At 38.1% G+C, this 21,283-nt stretch overlaps 1 protein-coding gene across 2 annotated transcripts in view; it reads left to right on the top strand.

Annotated features, from left to right (window-relative positions):
* Cntnap5 (contactin associated protein family member 5) overlaps positions 1 to 21,283 on the top strand; it is an 826,603-nt gene that overhangs the window by 763,318 nt on the left and 42,002 nt on the right. For both annotated transcript variants that reach the window (XM_074070497.1, XM_074070498.1), the window contains exons 20-21: positions 3,727 to 3,854; positions 16,020 to 16,107. In XM_074070497.1, the coding sequence (XP_073926598.1) occupies positions 3,727 to 3,854; positions 16,020 to 16,107 (216 nt within the window). The remainder of the gene's footprint in view (positions 1 to 3,726; positions 3,855 to 16,019; positions 16,108 to 21,283) is intronic.

Below are 21,283 nucleotides of genomic sequence, written 5' to 3'. Positions count from 1 at the left end.
GTGGCAGAGAGTCTTTCCCAGGCTTCCTTACCTGCTTTATCTCAAGCAGCTCCAAGTTTTTTTTGTTTTTTAACTAGTACTCACTGTGGATTTCATTTCAATAAATTGTTCCAATTTGAAACAAATCTGAAAACCACTAAATGAGGCAAATCTATTTATTGCCTGGGAAAGAGATGGAACACTAAACACTGACAAGAAGAGGAGATTCAAGACTTTTGATGGGCTTCCAAACCTGAACAAATTTCCTGAGACATCACAACTTCATACAGAAGTAGAAAGGAAGCTAAACCAGTGCAAGTACTGATCAACTCCAGAAGGAGCCACCAGGAATTATCTAGTCCCTTGATATGCCAATCTTGAGATTTTCCAGATAGATGGAGACCAAACTACAAGCCAGTAAACACCAGGGAGAGACAATGCCTCAGAACAATTGTCCTATGGAATTACTGCAAATAAATACTACTTAGAATTGTGCTGGTCCAGAGAACTAATTGATTTAGATGTGAAAATTTTCTAAATTCCACTGAGCTTATTTTGGTCCTGTTTCTCAGCTTGCCTTCCTGTTTTAACTCCCTCACTTCTTTTCTTTCTTCCTTATTTACTGAGTACTCACCATGGGTCAAAGTACCAGGAATATAAGGAAGCTTAAGATATGTTCTGACCTCCCAGAAGTTTGCAAATTTATGTGAGGAGTAGACAAGTAAATATACAACACATCACAACACAGTGCATATTAGGATGTGGTCCCTGGGATCACAGGGCCTATGGGAACAGAGAAGGTCAGTTTTAGAGAAGCCAAGCAAACATACGCTGAGTTCTGAGGGATTGCAGGGGAAGGGGATTATACTTAATGAAAAAGAATATCATGGGAGTCCATTCTGGGCAGATGGTAACTTGGGGCTGTTGTGGATGTAGCTAGATTTAGTTTCTAAATCTCACATTGCTGACTAAGCATATTGAAAAGTTATTCTTTTCCCAAAGCCTGTTTTTTTTATAACCCGTAAAATGAAGAAAATAAAAACAAAATACATTCCAGATGATATTGGAAAGATGAGCATGAACTCAATCATGGTGTAATTTATGTATTAAGCCAAGGGGCAAGGAAGAATATCAGGATGTGACTATTTTCTTTTTCAAGATGGTTCTTTATCATCATGCTTAAGTTATTTTTTATAAAAAATATAGATTTCCTGCTCTTATTTTTTAAAGTGGAATTTTTAATACCTGGTTTTCAGTTCTGGAAAAAGAAGAGGTATGGATTTTGCCTGAAAGATATTAATAAAAGAACAAAAAGAAGGTAGATATTTCTTGAGCACATCAACTTTAGTATAGGACACTTTAAAACTTTTAAAGGATACTTGCTGGTGACAAAAGGGCATTCCATGATGAATATGTTCATTACAGAGTATTTGGGTTAAGAGGGGCTAACTGATTCTCAAAGCAGTTTTATACCACAATGTGAATATTGTATCTCTCTCTATATTCACACAGAATGGTATGTGGCCTTTATAATACAACAGTAACAATTAAGGACCAAAGGGAGAGAGAAGTATATTACAATGGGCTAGAGAAATCTTAATGTGCTCCTGGAAGGGACATTCAGTCCTTTGTTAGTTTATTATATTATAGACAACACATTCCCTTCGACAGTTCACTGGCAGTTGAACTATAATCTTGCAGTGTTTACCATTTCATAAGCCTTAGGAAAGGTTGTAGGAACAGTGACTTCTAGTGAGGAGATAGAAGCACACAGCCGAAACAGGTAGAGGAGGCAGAGGAGGACAGGAGTAGGGAAACAGCTATAGATTTCGAGAATTTGCACAGACAAGAAGACATGAAAATCCTAAGCAAGAGGGGTACAGATGTCTCTCAGGTCCCTGACCAGGCAAGCAGCTGAAGAGAAATGCTTGCCTCACCCATGTTAGAGCAAAGATGGATAGAATGAAAGCCATTTCTAAAATGAAAAAAATATGGAAATAATATGCAAGTAAGTATGAATTACCCAAGCAGTAGTACAGTAAAGGAGTCCAAATAACCTTAAGGAATATGGTATTTACCACCATACTTCACATATAATTATCACTCACTGATTTACTTTAAGGTGAATTAAATATTAAAACACCAGATTCTTAAAAGAAAGGAGCCAGGAAAGTCAGGATTAGCTGTAGACGGCTTCTCTTCTAGGCTGACTAGATTGGATGATGGCCTTATAGCCCTACTTTTTCTGTTCTGGATGAGATTATTTTGCAATCTTATTTAACATTTATGCATTCTGAAATTCCATAAGAAGCAATTCATTTTTCCAACAATCTCAAAAGAAAAAAAAAAGAAAATTCAAGTAGTTGGTGAGTCCTGAGAACATCAGTCATGGACACATTGGTAACTCACAGTCTGTTGTCTTCCTGGCATTGGTAGCCTAGGAAAAAATGGATAGGCCAAGGAAGGTCAGAGATATTTCTGGAGCATGAGAAACTTTGAGGGGATGGGCAGAGTCACCATAATGCTTCTTTGCTAATATTTGAGTGCATATACCTTTCTCTGAAATGTCCATCAGCTTAGGAAACTGTTTGCTGATTACAGAGTTTTCTGTCACCATGTATATTCAGAGAAAGACATTTTGTCATATGTATGCAGAGACTCCCACGAAGCCAGACCAGATGAGCCCACAGAGTGGAAAAATGGGTTAGAATTGTGTATTTGGCTACTAGACTTGGCCAGTAATGTTAAATGTGAAAACATGCCTAAGATAATGAAGTCATTCAAAAAATGTTCCTTGTCCATGTCTTCAATTTTGTTATATTACAGAGTGGCTTTCAAATATAAAAAACATATGCTCTGTAGTACAGGAACCATTTTGCATTGTGTTACAATATTTTCTCTCCCTCCCTCCTTTCTTCCTTTCCTCTCTCTTTTTCTTTCTCGCTCATCCCCACCCAACAACTAATATACTTCTTGTTCTTAATATGTCTCTGTGGACTCTCATATTTCCCTTTCAATTCTGCTCTGTTTTGTAAGAAATGCTGATTGAGACCCAGTAAATTGATTTCCTGACTTTTAATGGACAGTAAAGAGCTGTTTGAAAAGCTGAGTGAAATTTGAATGTCCCAATGGGTCATAAAGGGTTAAAGTGGCTCACTGTGCCCAGACCACTCCATCCAGAGGCACTGCATATCAATGTGAGGACAGGAGGATTTCTCTCTTCTTCCTTAAGTCTTGCAGGGAAGGAGCCAACAAGGAAGAAAGATAAGCTATAGGAAGTGGTAGGAGTTAAAGTGACTTTAACTGTACCTTATTCAAGTTATCACAATCCAATTACAAAACAGGTTTGTAATAGCTATATTTTTTGAACTGGCATTTTAATTCTTGATACCACACTACACATGCACATATGTATGCATGGCTCCTGGCACACACACACAAACACATGTTCATGTGCACACACATATACATACTCTCTATGCATCTCTGTATCTCTGTCTCTGTCTCTGTTTCTCTCTCTCCCTCTCTCTCTCTCTGTGATCAATTTCTTTAATTTTGCAACTATATCCAGAATTTTCCATTTGGACCCTGATGAACATATGTAATGTATTTTTTAAATTATTATGATGAATGGATTGAGACATGAGTGCCTAGAATGCAGAAATGACCAATTAAAAGACAGTCATATCATACCTTGTATTTTTTGGCTACTATTCTTAATTCTAATTTCTATTTTTTTCTTTTAAGGAAGTTTACAAGTCCGCTATCAGCTAGGCAAGGAAGAAATCCATGTATTCACCATCAATGAGAATTTCGCCAACAGAAGGATGCACCATGTAAAGATAAGCCGAGAGGGCAGACAGCTTACCATTCAGGTACCTCATTTCTGGTCTTTCCACTCAGCTGTGGCATGTCTCCTTAATCAAACTTCTCTGAGTTTCAAATTCTAAGAGTAGAGCCAAGTGGGGTTACAGATATGCATCATACTTGGCCTTAACCTTGAACTAACTAAAAGACTGGCTCTCATAGAATGTACTCCCTGCCTTTCACCAGTATCACCATTTCCTGGGACCTTGTTAGAAATGCAAATCTTTGAGGTTCACTTTCTGTCTAATCAGAAATGACTGAAGAAAAGGAAGCAGCAGATGATTTTAATATTCACTCAAGTTTGATAACCCCTAACTGATTGCAGTGAGGAAGGATACAGTAAAGAGGGAGTCACAATACACTGTGGCAAGGGCTATGGGGAAAGGGCACAGGGCATGTGTGGGTGAGGAGTAGGGCACTGATCACATGGGGACAGATGGATTTTCTTCCTGAGAGAACTTGCAGCAAACTAGGTCTTGAATATGAGTAGGAGTTGGCTAGTTTGAGATGGGAGAGGAGAATGCTCAGGAGAAGGGTCCATGTGATGAAAAGAAGAACTTTCTGAGAGAACATAGTGTGTAGTAGGCACTCTGCAAACCCTTAGTGCTCTGTGTTTAAAGGTGATACAGTAGGGAAGGGCAGATCACAGTAGAATGCAGGTGGAGTCAAGACTGTCCAGTTTAGATCTGCCACACAATTATCATATTGTTTAACTCATCCTTCTCCTGTTCTTCTGGCTACTTTAAGTTTCTTTCTCTATCCTTATGTAACCAGTTACAATTCTATCTGCACTCTCAGTAGAAGGCTTTGCTTTCTTTGTTTGTGAAAAGTATAGCCTTCAGGAGTAGTATCTATGCTATCTCAGAGCATACTCTCTCGGCAGAGTATTCTCACCTCTGTGACTTGTATCCTGTGCCCTTTCTCTCCATTCTGTTGCTAAATTTGAATAGCTTATGGCTCTAAAGCCTGACCCACTACCAGATGGTCAGAACGCATACCCTTCTCATGAGCATTACTCCTGAATTCTCCTGTCTCCCTGATGGCTCCCCAAAACGCACAAAACAAACAACTATTATTTTTTTGGCAGTACTGGGGCTTGAACTCAGAGCCTCCTGCTTGATAGGCAGATACTCTGCCATGTGAGTCACACCTCTAGCCTCAAACAGTTAACAAATGCATTAAAAAATAAACAAAAATATCTTTCTGGGTCAAGAGAAGAAACCTCTCTCTTTCCTGAATTCATATGCCAACCATCTCACTTGTTTTCTCATCTTATTTTCCAGATCCTTCAAAATGCTGCTTACAAATTTGGTTCCCAAGTTGCCCCTTCCTTTTCCTGAAACCTATACTAACAAGGTTTTCCCCCTGTACTGCATCAAAATTGTACTTTTCAAACACTAATGGCCTTTAGCAGAATCCAATGGTCATGTATCAGTCTTTTTTTTTTTTTTTTCATTTTTCTTTTATTATTCATATGTGCATACAAGGCTTGGTTCATTTCTCCCCCCTGCCCCCACCCCCTCCCTTACCACCCACTCCACCCCCTCCCGCTCCCCCCCCTCAATACCCAGCAGAAACTATTTTGCCCTTATTTCTAATTTTGTTGTAGAGAGAGTATAAGCAATAATAGGAAGGAACAAGCGTTTTTGCTGGTTGAGATAAGGATAGCTATACAGGGCATTGACTCACATTGATTTCCTGTGCGTGGGTGTTACCTTCTAGGTTAATTCTTTTTGATCTAACCTTTTCTCTAGTTCCTGGTACCCTTTTCCTATTGGCCTCAGTTGCTTTAAGGTATCTGCTTTAGTTTCTCTGCGTTAAGGGCAACAAATGCTAGCTAGTTTTTTAGGTGTCTTACCTATCCTCACCCCTCCCTTGTGTGCTCTCGCTTTTATCATGTGCTCATAGTCCAATCCCCTTGTTGTGTTTGCCCTTGATCTAATGTCCACATATGAGGGAGAACATACGATTTTTGGTCTTTTGGGCCAGGCTAACCTCACTCAGAATGATGTTCTCCAATTCCATCCATTTACCAGCGAATGATAACATTTCGTTCTTCTTCATGGCTGCATAAAATTCAATTGTGTATAGATACCACATTTTCTTAATCCATTTGTCAGTGGTGGGGCATCTTGGCTGTTTCCATAACTTGGCTATTGTGAATAGTGCCGCAATAAACATGGATGTGCAGGTGCCTCTGGAGTAACAGTCTTTTGGGTATATCCCCAAGAGTGGTATTGCTGGATCAAATGGTAGATCGATGTCCAGCTTTTTAAGTAGCCTCCAAATTTTTTTCCAGAGTGGTTGTACTAGTCTATATTCCCACCAACAGTGTAAGAGGGTTCCTTTTTCCCCGCATCCTCGCCAACACTTGTTGGTGGTGGTGTTGCTGATGATGGCTATTCTAACAGGGGTGAGGTGGAATCTTAGTGTGGTTTTAATTTGCATTTCCTTTATTGCTAGAGATGGTGAGCATTTTTTCATGTGTTTTCTTGCCATTTGAATTTCTTCTTTTGAGAAAGTTCTGTTTAGTTCACTTGCCCATTTCTTTATTGGTTCATTAGTTTTGGGAGAATTTAGTTTTTTAAGTTCCCTGTATACTCTGGTTATCAGTCCTTTGTCTGATGTATAATTGGCAAATATTTTCTCCCACTCTGTGGGTGTTCTCTTCAGTTTAGAGACCATTTCTTTTGATGAACAGAAGCTTTTTAGTTTTATGAGGTCCCATTTATCTATGCTATCTCTTAGTTGCTGTGCTGCTGGTGTTTCATTGAGAAAGTTCTTACCTATACCTACTAACTCCAGAGTATTTCCTACTCTTTCTTGTATCAACTTAAGAGTTTGGGATCTGATATTAAGATCCTTGATCCATTTTGAGTTAATCTTGGTATAGGGTGATATACATGGATCTAGTTTCAGTTTTTTGCAGACTGCTAACCAGTTTTCCCAGCAGTTTTTGTTGAAGAGGCTGCTATTTCTCCATCGTATATTTTTAGCTCCTTTGTCAAAGATAAGTTGCTTATAGTTGTGTGGCTTCATATCTGGATCCTCTATTCTGTTCCACTGGTCTTCATGTCTGTTTTTGTGCCAGTACCATGCTGTTTTTATTGTTATTGCTTTGTAATATAGTTTGAAGTCAGGTATTGTGATACCTCCAGCATTGTTCTTTTGACTGAGTATTGCCTTGGCTATTTGTGGCCTCTTGTGTTTCCATATAAATTTAACAGTAGATTTTTCAATCTCTTTAATGAATGTCATTGGAATTTTGATGGGAATTGCATTAAACATGTAGATTACTTTGGGGAGTATCAACATTTTTACTATGTTGATTCTACCAATCCATGAGCATGGGAGATCTCTCCACTTTCTATAGTCTTCCTCAATCTCTTTCTTCAGAAGTGTATAGTTTTCCTTGTAGAGGTCTTTCACATCTTTTGTTAGGTTTACACCTAGGTATTTGATTTTTTTTGAGGCTATTGTATATGGAATTGTTTTCATACATTCTTTTTCCGTTTGCTCATTGTTAGTGTATAGAAATGCTAATGATTTTTCTATATTGATTTTATATCCTGCTACCTTGCTATAGCTATTGATGATGTCTAGAAGCTTCTGAATAGAGTTTTTTGGGTCTTTAAGGTATAGGATCATGTCATCTGCAAATAGGGATATTTTGAGAGTTTCTTTACCTATTTGTATTCCTTTTACTCCTTCTTCTTGCCTAATTGCTCTGGCTAGGAATTCCAGTACTATGTTGAATAGGAGTGGAGATAGTGGGCATCCTTGTCTGGTTCCTGATTTTAGAGGGAATGGTTTTAATTTTTCTCTGTTAAGTATAACGCTGGCTGTAGGTTTGTGATATATAGCTTTTATAATGTTGAGGAACTTTCCTTCTATTCCTAGTTTTCTTAGAGCTTTTATCATGAAATGATGTTGGATCTTATCAAAGGCTTTTTCTGCATCTATTGAGATGATCAAGTGGTTTTTGTCTTTGCTTCTGTTAATGTGGTTTGTTACGTTTATTGATTTTCGTATGTTGAACCACCCCTGCATCCCTGCGATGAAGCCTACTTGGTCGTGGTGAATAATCTTTTTGATGTGTTGCTGAATTTGGTTTGCCATTATTTTGTTGAGGATTTTTGCATCAATGTTCATTAAGGTGATTGGCCTATAGTTCTCCTTTTTGGCGGTGTCTTTGCCTGGTTTTGGGATAAGTGTAATACTGGCTTCATAAAATGTGTTTGGCAGTTTTCCTTCCCTTTCTATTTCGTGGAACAGTTTAAGGAGGGTTGGTGTCAGTTCTTCTTTAAAGGTCTGATAGAATTCAGCAGAGAATCCATCAGGTCCTGGACTTTTCTTTTTGGGGAGAGTCTTGATTGCTGCTTCAATTTCATTTTGTGTTATAGGTCTATTCAGGTGATTAATTTCCTCTTGGTTCCGTTTTGGATGATCATATTTATCTAGAAATCTGTCCATTTCTTTTAGATTTTCAAATTTATTTGAATATAGGTTCTCAAAGTAGTCTCTGATGATTTCCTGGACTTCCATGGTGTTTGTTGTTATCTCCCCTTTTGCATTCCTGACTCTACTAATTTGGGTTTTTTCTCTCCTCATTTTAGTCAGGTTTGCCAGGGGTCTATCAATCTTGTTTATTTTTTCAAAGAACCAACTTTTTGTTTCATTAATTCTTTGTGTGGTTTTTTTGGTTTCTATTTCGTTGATTTCAGCTCTTATTTTTATTATTTCTCTCCTTCTATTTGTTTTGGGATTTGCTTGTTCTTGTTTTTCTAGGAGTTTGAGATGTATCATTAGGTCATTGATTTGGAATCTTTCAATCTTTTTAATATATGCACTCATGGCTATAAACTTTCCTCTCAAGACTGCCTTAGCTGTGTCCCATAGGTTCCGGTAGGTTGTGTTTTCATTTTCATTGACTTCCAGGAACTTTTTAATTTCCTCTTTTATTGCATCAATGTTCCACTCTTCATTAAGTAATGAGTTATTTAGTTTCCAGCTGTTTGCATGTTTTTTTGTCTTTACTTTTGTTGTTGAGTTCTACTTTTACTGCATTGTGGTCAGATAGTATGCACGGTATTATTTCTATTTTCTTATATTTGCTGAGGCTTGCTTTGTGCCCTAGGATATGATCTATTTTGGAGAAGGTTCCATGGGCTGCTGAGAAGAATGTATATTGTGTAGAGGTTGGATGAAATGTTCTGTAGACATCTACTAGGTCCACTTGATCTATTGCATATTTTAGATCTTGGATTTCTTTATTGAGTTTTTCTTTGGATGACCTATCTATTGATGATAATGGAGTGTTAAAGTCTCCCACAACCACTGTGTTGGCGTTTATATATGCTTTTAGGTCTTTCAGGGTATGTTTGATGAAATTGGGTGCGTTGACATTGGGTGCGTACAGATTGATGATTATTATTTCCTTTTGGTCTATTTCCCCTTTTATTAGTATGGAATGTCCTTCTTTATCTCGTTTGATCCATGTAGGTTTGAAGTCTACTTTGTCAGAGATAAGTATTGCTACTCCTGCTTGTTTTCAGGGGCCATTGGCTTGGTAAATCTTCTTCCAGCCTTTCATCCTAAGCATATGCTTATTTCTGTCGGTGAGATGAGTCTCCTGTAAGCAACAAATTGTTGGATCTTCTTTTTTAATCCATTTTGTCAAATGGTGTCTTTTGATAGGTGAATTGAGTCCATTAACATTAAGCGTTAGTACTGATAGGTATGTGGTGATTCCTGCCATTTAGTTGTCTTAGTTGTTTGAAGGTTTGATTGTGTGTACTTAACTTGATGTTACTCTCTACTGTCTTGCTTTTTCTTATCCTGTGGTTTGGTGCTGCCTGCCTTTTCATGGTTAAGTTGGGTGTCACTTTCTGTGTGCAGGATCCCTTGCAGAATCTTTTGTAATGGTGGCTTTGTGGTCACATATTGTTTTAGTTTCTGCTTATCATGGAAGACTTTTATTGCTCCATCTATTTTGAATGATAGCTTTCCTGGGTAGAGTATCCTGGGGTTGAAGTTATTTTCATTCAGTGCCCAGAAGATCTCACCCCACGCTCTTCTTGCTTTTAATGTTTCTGTTGAGAAGTCTGCTGTGATTTTGATGGGTTTACCTTTGTATGTTACTTGTTTTTTCTCTCTTACAGCCTTCAATATTCTTTCCTTAGTTTCTGAACTTGTTGTTTTAATGATGATATGTCATGGAGTAGTTCTATTTTGATCTGGTCTGTTTGGTGTCATGGAGGCCTCTTGCATTTGTATTGGAATATCTTTCTCTAGATTTGGGAAATTTTCTGTTATTATTTTGTTGAATATATTACACATTCCCTTCGCTTGCACCTCTTCTCCTTCTTCGATGCCCATGATTCTCAAGTTTGGTCTTTTGATGGAGTCAGTGAGTTCTTGCATTTTCTTTTCACAGGTCTTGAGTTGTTTAATTAATAGTTCTTTGATTTTTTCCTTTAATTACCATTTCATCTTCAAGTTCTGAGATTCTGTCTTCTGTTTGTTCTATTCTGCTGGATTGGCCTTCTATTTTGTTTTGCAGTTCTGTTTCGTTCTTTTTTCTGAGGTTTTCCATATCCTGGCAGTTTTCTTCTTTATTGTTGTCTATTTTTGTCCTGAGTTCATTTATCCATTTATTCATTGTGTTCTCTCTTTCACTTTGGTGTTTATACAGTGCTTCTATGGTTTCCTTTATTTTTTCTTTTGCTTTTTCAAATTCTCTATTTTTATTGTCTTGGAATTTCTTGAGTGTCTCCTGTACATTTTGGTTGACCCTATCTAGTATCATCTCTATAAAATTCTCATTGAGTACTTGTAGTATGTCTTCTTTTAAATTATTCTTGTGGGCTTCATTGGGTCCTTTGGCATAGTTTATCTTCATTTTGTTGGAGTCTGGATCTGAGTTTCTGTTCTCTTCATTCCCCTCTGGTTCCTGTACTAATTTTTTGCTGTGGGGAAACTGGTTTCCCTGTTTTTTTCTGTCTTCCCGTCATTGTCCTTGGTGTTGTTACTGTCCCTGTACTGTGTATAATTAAGTATTTTCTAGCTTGTAATAATAACAATGGTAATATTGAGAATGGAAGAGTGAGCTTAGTTGGAAAGCAAGAAGTTAAAGAAAAGGGGAAAACAAATATACAGACAAGAGGGAGAAAGCAGAACAAGGTATCAGACAAGAGAGTTTCAAAGGTATAAACAGGGAGTGTTAGCGTACTAATCGACAGTAAGCTGAACAGACATTAGAGAGACAGAGAGAGGATTGAAAATCAAAGATAAAAAAATAAAAAATAAGTAAATGAAAGTAATATCTATATATAAAAATGAATTAAAATAAAATGGAAAATAGAAAATTAAAAAAAAAAAAACCAAAAAACTTCCGAGTTTATATGCAATGCAGTTTCAGTCTTAATAATTTGGGTGTCCGTCTCAATCTCCAGTCCTGGAGTTGGTGCCTCAGATGTTGTTCTGTAGTTGTCTCATCAAAGGGGATGCATAAAGTAGAACAAAACTACACTCACACACACACACACACACACCAAAAAAAAAAAAAAGCCCCACCAAGTGTCCCCAGTTCAAATGCAATACAGTTTCAGTAAGTTTTTCCAGCTTGCAGGTGTAATTCGGTTGTTCTCTCATCAAAGGTAGGGAGAAAAAGAAAAAAAAGAGTCTGGAGACAGTTCTGAGAGTGGTATCTGCAACTGTGGCTTGCCTGCCTGCTGCTCTCAGCCTGTAGCTGGCGGCATTATTTATGCAGATCTCTGGGGTGAGCTAGCACTCACCTGGTCCCACAGGCTTTGTTTGCTCAGAGTTCTCCTGTGCGGGAGCCTCTGCTACAGGCTTTCCCCTTTCCAAGCACTGGGAAAGGTGACACTGCCCCCGCGTTGTCAGGCCTGCGTGTTTACTTACAGTTCATGTGGGAGGTGGGTCTTCCCCCTCTCCTCTGAAGTTTTCCTCCCACTGCCACTTTCACAGCTTTCCTGCTCCTGCTTACTGGGCGGTGCTGCTGCTCCTGCCGGCCGCCATGTTTGTTTACAGTTCGTGTGGGAAGTGGGTCTTCTCTCCTCTCACCAGCTTCCCCACTGCTGGTTGCTGGGTGCGCGCCCCGCTCCTGCCAGAGCCTCTCCAGCCCGCCCGGCTTGTTTATTTACAGTCCCAGGAAGGATTCCCTTCCCCCAATCTTCAGCTCTCAGGGCGTCCCACCCTCTTTCCAGCGTGTCTTAACTGTTCTTATTGCTTATTACTCAGTTTCTCTTTTTTTTTCCCCGGGTGGAGGTCAGTCTGTCCAGGGGGCTATGCTGCTCTGGCCCAGGCTTGTCTGTGGGGCTACCGCGGTACTGTGAAGCTCACCTGGTCCACGTCTTCCCAAGCCATCTGGGCGCTGGCCACTGGCGGCCCTGGTGGCCCTCCTCCTTTCTCCGTTTAACGTGAAGTGGAGATGTGGAGGGGTCAAAGTTATGCCTTTTCTCAGTGATTATGCCTGCAAAGTGTGTCTCCAGCATCTCTCCAAGATTTCACTATAGGAGGCTTGCTTTCTGCTTCCTACCTCTAGCCGCTATCTTGGAGTCCCTCCAGTCATGTATCAGTCTTACCCTTATCTGTTGTCTCAGTGACAATTGACTCAGTGACTACGCTCTGCTCTTGAGACTTCACTTCACTTAGGTTTTACTTGCTTGCAGTATACCACTCTCGCCTGCCTTTCTCAGTTGCTCACTTTTGTCTCTTTTTGGATCCTTTCTAATCTTTCCAGACTCTACCTACTGGAGCACACCAGGACTCCAGTGGATTCCTTCTTCTTCTTGTTTTTTTCACTACATAATCTCCATCATTCATCTCATTCAATTTTGTATTTTTAATTGTCATATATATGCAGATGAATCAACTCCAGGTGTGTACCTAGTTCAGTCCTCTCTTGACTGGCTGCAACGTGTCTCCTTGACTTCTACCTAAGCTCCTATTACCTTTGTCTCTTTTATTGTTTTCTTCTAGCACTTAATGCTATCAATCATGCAATAGAATTTGCTCATTTACTTTCTGTCATAGCTCTCTCCTCAAGAATATAAATTACATAAAAATGAGAACTCTTGTCCTTCATTATTAGAGAACCCCCACTTTACCAACCAGTGCCTAACAAATAATAGATATTTAAAAATATTCATGAACTAACTAGTTGATTTCCACAAACTTAAGGTATGATGGGATATAGGAGAAGCTAAGAATGGCTATTAGTTACCCCAATAGGATGGAAATCTAGGAATAATTATCAAATATGTGACACTAATAATTCCTGAGTCATTAGAATTTAATGGCTTATTTCTAGCATTACTCCTGAAATAAGCAGAGGGAAAGCCTTCTGTGCCAGTTTGGATTGAGGCCGCAGTTAGGGAGGAAAGTAATGGGAATGATGACTTGATTGAACTGGTAGGAAAACTGGGGCAAGTTATGCTCAGCATTTGTACATGACTCCCTTTCCTCCTTCTTTATATTTCCTGTCTTCTTTCCTATGAGTAGAAAATGCAAATAGAACACTAAGAGCAATAACATGCATTTCTTTCCCTTCTCCATCTAAATAATTTCCAACAACAAACTTAAAGTCAATAATAAGCACTTGCCAGATGAGAACATACTATTTGTGAAGTCCTAAAGAAAGAACTAGAGGCAAGAGCTTTTGTGTTTTAGCCTTAAATCAGCTTATTGGCACAGGAAGATAACACATTTGTCTCCCTGACACTCCCATGCCCCTAACCCAGTCTAGATCTCTTGTTCTTCCCCCTTCTAAAACAAGCTGCTCAATGCAGCCAGAAAGGGCAGGTTACTATTATACTCGTGACCTCATCCAAGTCCTGTGGAGTATTTCTTGAGAACAACCTGATTATCACTGTACTCAGTCAGCCTGAGTTTTCTTCCTAAAAATAGATTACCCTACAACTCCAGCCTGGAATTGCTATTCCTCCTCCCCTCTGTTCTTCATGATCATAGAAAGGAGACCATGGGACCTCAGTCTTCTGTCAAGAGCAAGAACCTTCAGCCATGCTTTGAGAATTGAAAGCAGTAATTTTTAAGGCTCAGATGTTGCATCCCTCTCACCCAAACCATGATGGGAGAGGCGAACTTTAATGTCCTTATTTAAAATCACAGATAACACTGAATTTAATCAAATACCTACATAGAGGAGGGGCCAGGCATTTCTTTGAAACCAACTGATTAATTACTTCCTTTGACCTATTTCTCTCTCTATATATATAAGGAAAAATGCAACTAGGTTAAGTCAGTTCTTGTATAGATTATATGAAAAAATATAGCTAAAAAACTAAGCACATTATAGGCCTGGGGTGGTCACCAAAATTTTTTTTCCCATCAACCTCCTTTGTCCAAATCATTTAATTGTTTGACAAGATCACTGAGTATTCTTGGTTCTGACATCCACCAAGCTTCTCTACACCAGACTGCAAATGTTAGCCAGCCTAAGGTTTAAAAATCTATAGCACTTTGCTCCTTATGCCTCACCAATTTTAATTAGGGAAAAAATAATAAAATAGGTATAAGGAAGTATGACAAAATACATTTCCCACTAGCTACTTTAGTGACCACTTGGCCCATATCACCAACAAAGTCTTAAAAAGAAATATTTGTGGTATTCCTCTCTATTTTCTTTTAGTCTTATGCATTTGCTTTGTTTTTCAAAGAAGTAACCCAGAACCTGAACCAGAACTATTTTTCAGGTGGCCTCTCCCTCTGCTAGGGCTGGAACCCATCACCCTAAGCCATTCAAACATTCAGTCACTGAATCTTTGAGTCACTCCACCTTCCTCCCCTAACCTTTGCAAACAGGCATTCTGGTAAAAGCCTCTTGAACTGAGTGTCAGTTACTTCCTTTCTCTACTCATTAGTCATCTGGTTAAAATACTAAGGCTCAGGCAACTTACCACAAAGCAAAACAGCAGGTAGGAATGACTCACTTGAACAACTGGCTCTCACATGTGTGGCATTTAAGCACAGATCTGTCATTGTCCAGGGAATTGATGTGGTTAGAAACTGACCCTGTGGAACCTGGGAAGGAGACAAGGAGCAGAGCAACTGGAACCTCAGTTTGACCTTCAATTCTAAGAATCTTGCAACACTTTTCACTTGGCAGAGAAATCCCCATTCACATTAGCCCTACTCCTGGAAAACTTGGATAACAAAGCATGATGGGAGGCATCCTGTCCCCTGCTGGAAGGGGCAGTTCCAAAGTGAGAGTAGAAGGAGGCAGATGAGAGCTCTGCAGAAGGTTAGGAAAAAGACCGTCGAGGTTCCCAAGTGGGTCACTGTGAACAGACAGACATAGAAGAAAATTTGTGAGGAGATAGGTGGCCTAGGTTTTGGTCCCAAATCTGCTTTTCCCTTAGCAGTGCAATGTCAGGCACACAGATCATGGTGTTGGAGTCCCTCTTCTTACAGGTGCATTATAAGATGAGCAGGAGTTTTTAAAGTATGACATCCTAGGAAGACTCAGAGTAGAGCCTAAAAGAAATTGGATTTGACTAGATTGAGAAAAGAGTGGGAATGGTTTGGGAACTCTGTCCAGGAGGAAGAGAAAGAGGGATCCCTATGGTGGAATGCTAGAAATTCAGTCTTAGCAAACCCCAGCAGTGGCTGATTAGGCTGCTGGCAATTGTTCAACTGATCTCTTCTTCCTCAAATCAAACTTTGGAAAGCTAAAATTCTTGCCAAGAAACCCCTTGTCCACACCTGAAAGAGAGGAGGTCAGCATTATGGTGAGGAGAAGGGTGGTGGCCATAAGGACAAAGGGGAGAAGGGGGGAGAAATGGGGAATGAGTTTCTGCTTTGAATTCAAATAATTCTGCCCAGAAAATTCCTGAGCAGCTTTCTTTGTTTCCTTATTTGAAGCAAAGAATTTGGTGAGAAAATCTCAGCGGGGAGATAAGTTCCTGTCAAAGCTGTATAGGATCCCAGGGAGAAGATACCTGTGAAAGTCCACATTTCACAAAGAAGAAAGAAAGGAGTATTTCATGTGCATTGTGGGAGAATTAGGAAGACATTTATAATCTCTCCTGAGAGAAAGTCCAAGAGAGGGTCTACTCTGAGTGCATTGTCAAGCTGTTTCCCAATGGGAGTGTTTTCTCACTGATAGGTCTTTGTTCTCTGTCTTCCCACAGATGGATCATCAGCTCCGGCTCAGTTATAACTTCTCCCTGGAAGTCGAGTTCAGGACAGTAAGATCACTCATTCTGGGCAAAGTCGCAGGTCTGTTAATAGTTTCCTTTTAATTTTTTAAGCCTCGTATATATAATCTTGTGAAAAACATAGAGCTGAAATTTTATTTCATACCCAATCTGTCCAGTTCTGTTTTTCAAATTGACCAGTGAAAGTTATTTATACAAAGGGACTTGTTTCTGCCTCCTTATTTTCTATTGGTCTTACTTATTTCTATGATTCTATCATATTCTTTGTTATTCTGTGAATCACAGTGTAGTATAGAAAACATTGGTATCTATAGGGATTTTAAGCAGGAATAGATTTTTCATAAGAAACTAGATTATTGAACTTCATATAGGTTTTTGTTAGGACCTTTTAGAATGATTCCCCAGAAATTCTGAGTGAATTAATGGGGTGCTATTAATTACCTACTGATACTCAACAAGAGTTCAGAAACTGCTGAGATCCTAGTATAGAACGCCCAATTGTAAGAGGTGGGAGAAGGACATTGAAATGTGCTGCAGAGAACTCTTGACAGTAGAAAAGGTTGAACAGGCATGAAAATGGCTCCTGTGTCACTGATCTTCTAGGCCCAAAAAGGGTATATAATTTCCAGAACACAGTGTGAGTCCAGAAACCTAATTCTTGAAGGTCTAAAACCTATCAATTTCTGTTTCCCAAGTGAATGAAGCAATCAATAGCAATGGCTTCTGGATTAACTTAATGCTTATTTCTTGTCCCATCCCTCTGACAATAGTAATCATATTTCTGTGCCTGTGTTTATTTTGATTTACTATTACAGCCACTTGCCCTTTGCTTACCATTCCTTTCTGTATCTTACACCTTTCTTCGTTCTACAGGATTTTATTTCCTTCTTTCTGAACCGAATCCTTCTAATATTTCTTTCTGTCTGAAGGCCCCACAATTATAAACTCTTTATCTGAAAAGATCACTATTTAACTTTTATTCTTAAAACAAAATTTTGTTAGCCATATAATTCAACATTAAATGGAATTTTCCCTTAGATGCTGAAAAAGAATTCAGAGTTGTGATGGAGTGAGTTGGCACGAATCCCTAAGAACTGACCACACACGTCTTTCTCCAGATCTGCATTTGAGGATGTCATGATGAATAGCTTGAAACTTTCTATATTATGAGTGCTTACACTGTGGAAATCAAAGATGTTGCTTGTCAGGATGCTTACCTCCCTTCCTGCCTGAGACAGTTACAACCATCCACTAAACCTTCATTTCACTCTTGTCTGGAGCCTTCAACTGTTGAACAGTCTCTTGTCAACCTGCCCCCTCTGAAAGTGCTGTGCCATTCCTTCCCCCTACCTCCATAAGCTCTGTCTAAGTCTTCTCATGTTCTTTGGTCTTTTGCAGTTTCATTATCATGTGTCTGGTTGTAGATTTATTTTTGAAATATCTTACCTGATGTTTTAATGCTTTTGCAATCTAACTCATTCATATGTATCTATATCTAGTTTACATGTATTATTTATCTTTATCTATTCATTAGTTCTCAAAAATTCTTAGCATGTCAAATATTGCTTCTTCCACATTTTCTCTGTTCCTTTAGAATTGAAAAGGTAAATCTTAGATTTCTTCATTCTGCCTTATTTTGTATTTTTTATTTATTTTCTTTCTTTTTTATTAGTATATATTAGTTATATAGGAGGAATAAATTGTGATACTTATATTTTTGCTTATAATATACCTTAATTATATTCATCCCCTCCACCATTCTATCTCACTCCCTGTGCTCCCTTCTTAGAATAATTTCAACAGGTTTCATTCTTCTATTTCATACATTACAAAGTACATCTACCATATTCACCCTTCTTTCTGCTCTCTGTTTGCCGTCCCTCTCTCCCACTGGCACCCATCTCAGACAAGATCTGTTTTACATTCCTGCCCTTCATTTTTTAGGTGTATATTGAGTTTAAAGGGATTTTTGTCTTGGTATTTCTGACATGTATGTGTTGTACTTTAATATTACCTTTTACCCTCTTTTTATAGTAGTTTTTACTCTTTGTGACACTAGTTTATATTCTGGTCAATCTATTAGGTTTGATCTTCAAATGCTCAACTCCTGTCTTCATCTATTCCTAGTTCCATTTAATTCAGTGTGAATCATTTTAAATTTATTATAGATTTTCTTTTGCGTCAGTACTAGAGTTTTGAACTCAGAGCCTGCTGATTTCTAAGCACTTGTTTTACCACTTGAGCCATATCCCCAGTCCTTTTGCTTTAGTTGTTTTTCAGAAAGGGACTCACTTTAAAATAATTTTTTTTTTATTTTTGAAATTATTATTGTACTAGGGGTACAATGTAACATTTATAAAAGTTCTTACAATATATCATAGTTTAATTCACCCCATTCTCCCTTATCCACTCTCCTCTTATTCCTGGAATAGTCTCAACAGGTGTCATTTTTCCATTTACAAATATGTGTACATACTATTTCACACTTTTGCCCAGGCTTGAACTCAGAATGTAATCCTGCTACTTCTGCCTCCAGAGTATCCGGGATTATAGTAGTGAAGTACCACATAAGGTCATGATTTAAAAAAATTTTTACTAGTGCATATTAATTATACAATATGAGGGTGTTTTACTGTGCTATCACTATCTGTGCATATAATATACCTTATCATATTCACCTCCTCTATTGCTCATTGTTATCCCTTCTCCCCTAACACCTTTTCTTACCTTTCTTGCAATATTTAAAAGAGTTTTATTATAACCTTTTTATTTCTGAAAGTAATATTTTGTCCTTTTACAAACACACCTGCTAGTTTAAGATAATCTAATGTCTCTGCTCATTTTTACTTTGTTTCCATGTTCTTATATTGTTAAGCATTTCGTTAATAGTTGATGAACTTTTTGTCCCTGTCATTTCCAATATCCAACATTTGTGGGAATACAAGTCCATCACCAGCTGTTTTATAACTCCTATGGTAGCTTGATTCTTTATGCTGTGTATCCTTGGTATGTGTCTTTGTACACATTTACCTGAAACTAATTTGTGGGGATCTAGAAGGTTAAAAATTGGGATGCTTTCATCCATATAAGATTTATATTTATTCTCCAGACTCCAGGAAGTGTGATCATATACTTACGGACAATTTCAGGTTCTCACACTCTCCTCCCCTCACAGAAGAGGAGTGTAAATTTTAGTTTCAAATCTTAGTGATGTCAGTCTTTGGTTGAAGTCTTAGCAGAAATGTTATTAATATTAATATCATTTGATTATTGCTTTAGTTCACTTTTGTTGTTTTGTTGTTTCTCATTTGTTTGATTTTTGCAATTCAGAGCCACATCAGAAGTGGGTAGATTTTTTGTTTACTCCCTATTGCGTTAGGTGATTTTCCTTCTAATCCAGTTTTGCTAAGAGCTTTTTGTGAGGGTCTCAGAATCCACATCTTCCCTCTCAAAGGCAAGACTTGAAATTCTCAATCTTCTTCAAATTGGTTCAGTTATTTTTCCCCAGTGAAACTCTAATATTGGCTTATAACTTACTGTCTTAGTTTCACCTCCCTCTCTCTCTCAAAAAATAAATCACAAAATGCTTAGGATTCCTCTTTGCTTCTGGAAGCTCGGCAAGGCATTAGAAATGTTTGTTGGTTTTAATGAAATAGAATTGCATTTTAGAGTGTCTTATCTATTAATATTGTCCTGTGATAACCTTCATTTATTTTGGGTCATTGAGTCCTTACATCACTCAAATCAGAAGAGCCAAGGGAAGAGAGATTATTAAAGCTTTCCCAATACTCATTCTAGATCTTCTTCATGGTAACAGCTTTGCATAATGGAAGCTCAAATAACATCCTTTTCTTAATTTTGTCCTTTGGTTTCTGATGCTTTGTGATTATCAGGAGAGAAAGAACTGGGTTATGATTAAGACAAAAGCACCCAGTGCAATGTCTTCATTGTTTTAAGCATGGGAGATACTTAAAAACAAATGGACTCCTTTCCTCACAGACTGTTGTCAAGCAGAGTGATTTGAAATCATAACTCAGCTCAAGACTTCTGATCTATAAAAGGTCTGTCCCTGAACACCAAGGGAGCAATATGAGTATCGAGTTCATTACTAAGAAGGGTCACCAATTCTGGGAACCATTAGAAAGCAAAGGAACAAGCACCATGTATCAGACATTAGAACAGGGATGGAGAAAACAAGAAAGAATGGTATAGAAATTGTAAGTGGAATTGCTGACAAATGTTACTCTACTCCACAATTTTAGAAAAGATTACTTTATGGGACATTTTGTACTGTAAAATAGGGATTTTTAAAGCATTTTTCATAGTAGATAGTAAGGGAAAAATGGGTAAAAAATTTGTCTCACTTATTTCAGAACCACTAATAGCATTCCATTTTAAAGTAAAACCAAGTTTTTTCATTTTCTTTTTGTAAGAGGAAGGAACAACTCACTATTTTAGAGGAAAGTGATTTAATACATACTCTGTAACAGCCTTGGTGTTTCAGATACTATGATAAATAAACCAGATTCTTCCCTCAGGGTTCCTGTGATGTAGGGAGTAGTGCACAAACACAGCTGATACAATCACTTACATTGAAACTGCTTTATTGGCTCTCTATAATGTTAGTGCTCATCAATGACAAGTTATGAGAGATTACTGACTCTAATTTATTTTGTTTGTTTACTGACATTACTTGACTTTCAAAGGCTATTGCTGGGTTTGGTCTATAGCATCATGAAGATTAGGAGAAAGTAACATGAAAAAGAAGAGGAGAAGGGAAAGATAAAGAAGACAGAGGAAGACAGAGGGAGAGGAAGAGACAGAGAGAAAGAGAAAGAGAGAGAGAGAGAGAGATTTATGGAAGTCATTCTTTTGTTTAGAAAATTACTTAATTCATTTGAAAGTATAAATGGGCATTCTTCAGATTCTGAGAGAATATGACTTACAGTTGTGTTTCAAAATCTTTCCTTAACTTGGTCCTGTCATAAGAATGTACAGATTTCAGAATGCAAAAAAGCTTGAAGCTTCTAAGAGAAACTGCCTTCATAGTTTTCACAGAGTTGTTATTTTCAATTCTGGGGATGGAATCTGGAATGCAGGGCCTCTTGTATTTTCCCACTGCAGTTCAGCCTCAGGCCAGATCTTTCTTTATTTTTTCTGGCACAGTTTCCCTTACTCTACTCTGTCAAAATACACAATTAAATTTGATTGCAAAATAAACAGAGAATTATTATTTT

Source organism: Castor canadensis, chromosome 4 (assembly GCF_047511655.1).
Source record: "Castor canadensis chromosome 4, mCasCan1.hap1v2, whole genome shotgun sequence".
Classification (NCBI taxonomy): domain Eukaryota; kingdom Metazoa; phylum Chordata; class Mammalia; order Rodentia; family Castoridae; genus Castor; species Castor canadensis.
Note: the sequence above shows the minus strand (reverse complement) of the source record. Positions and strands in the feature narration are given on the sequence as shown.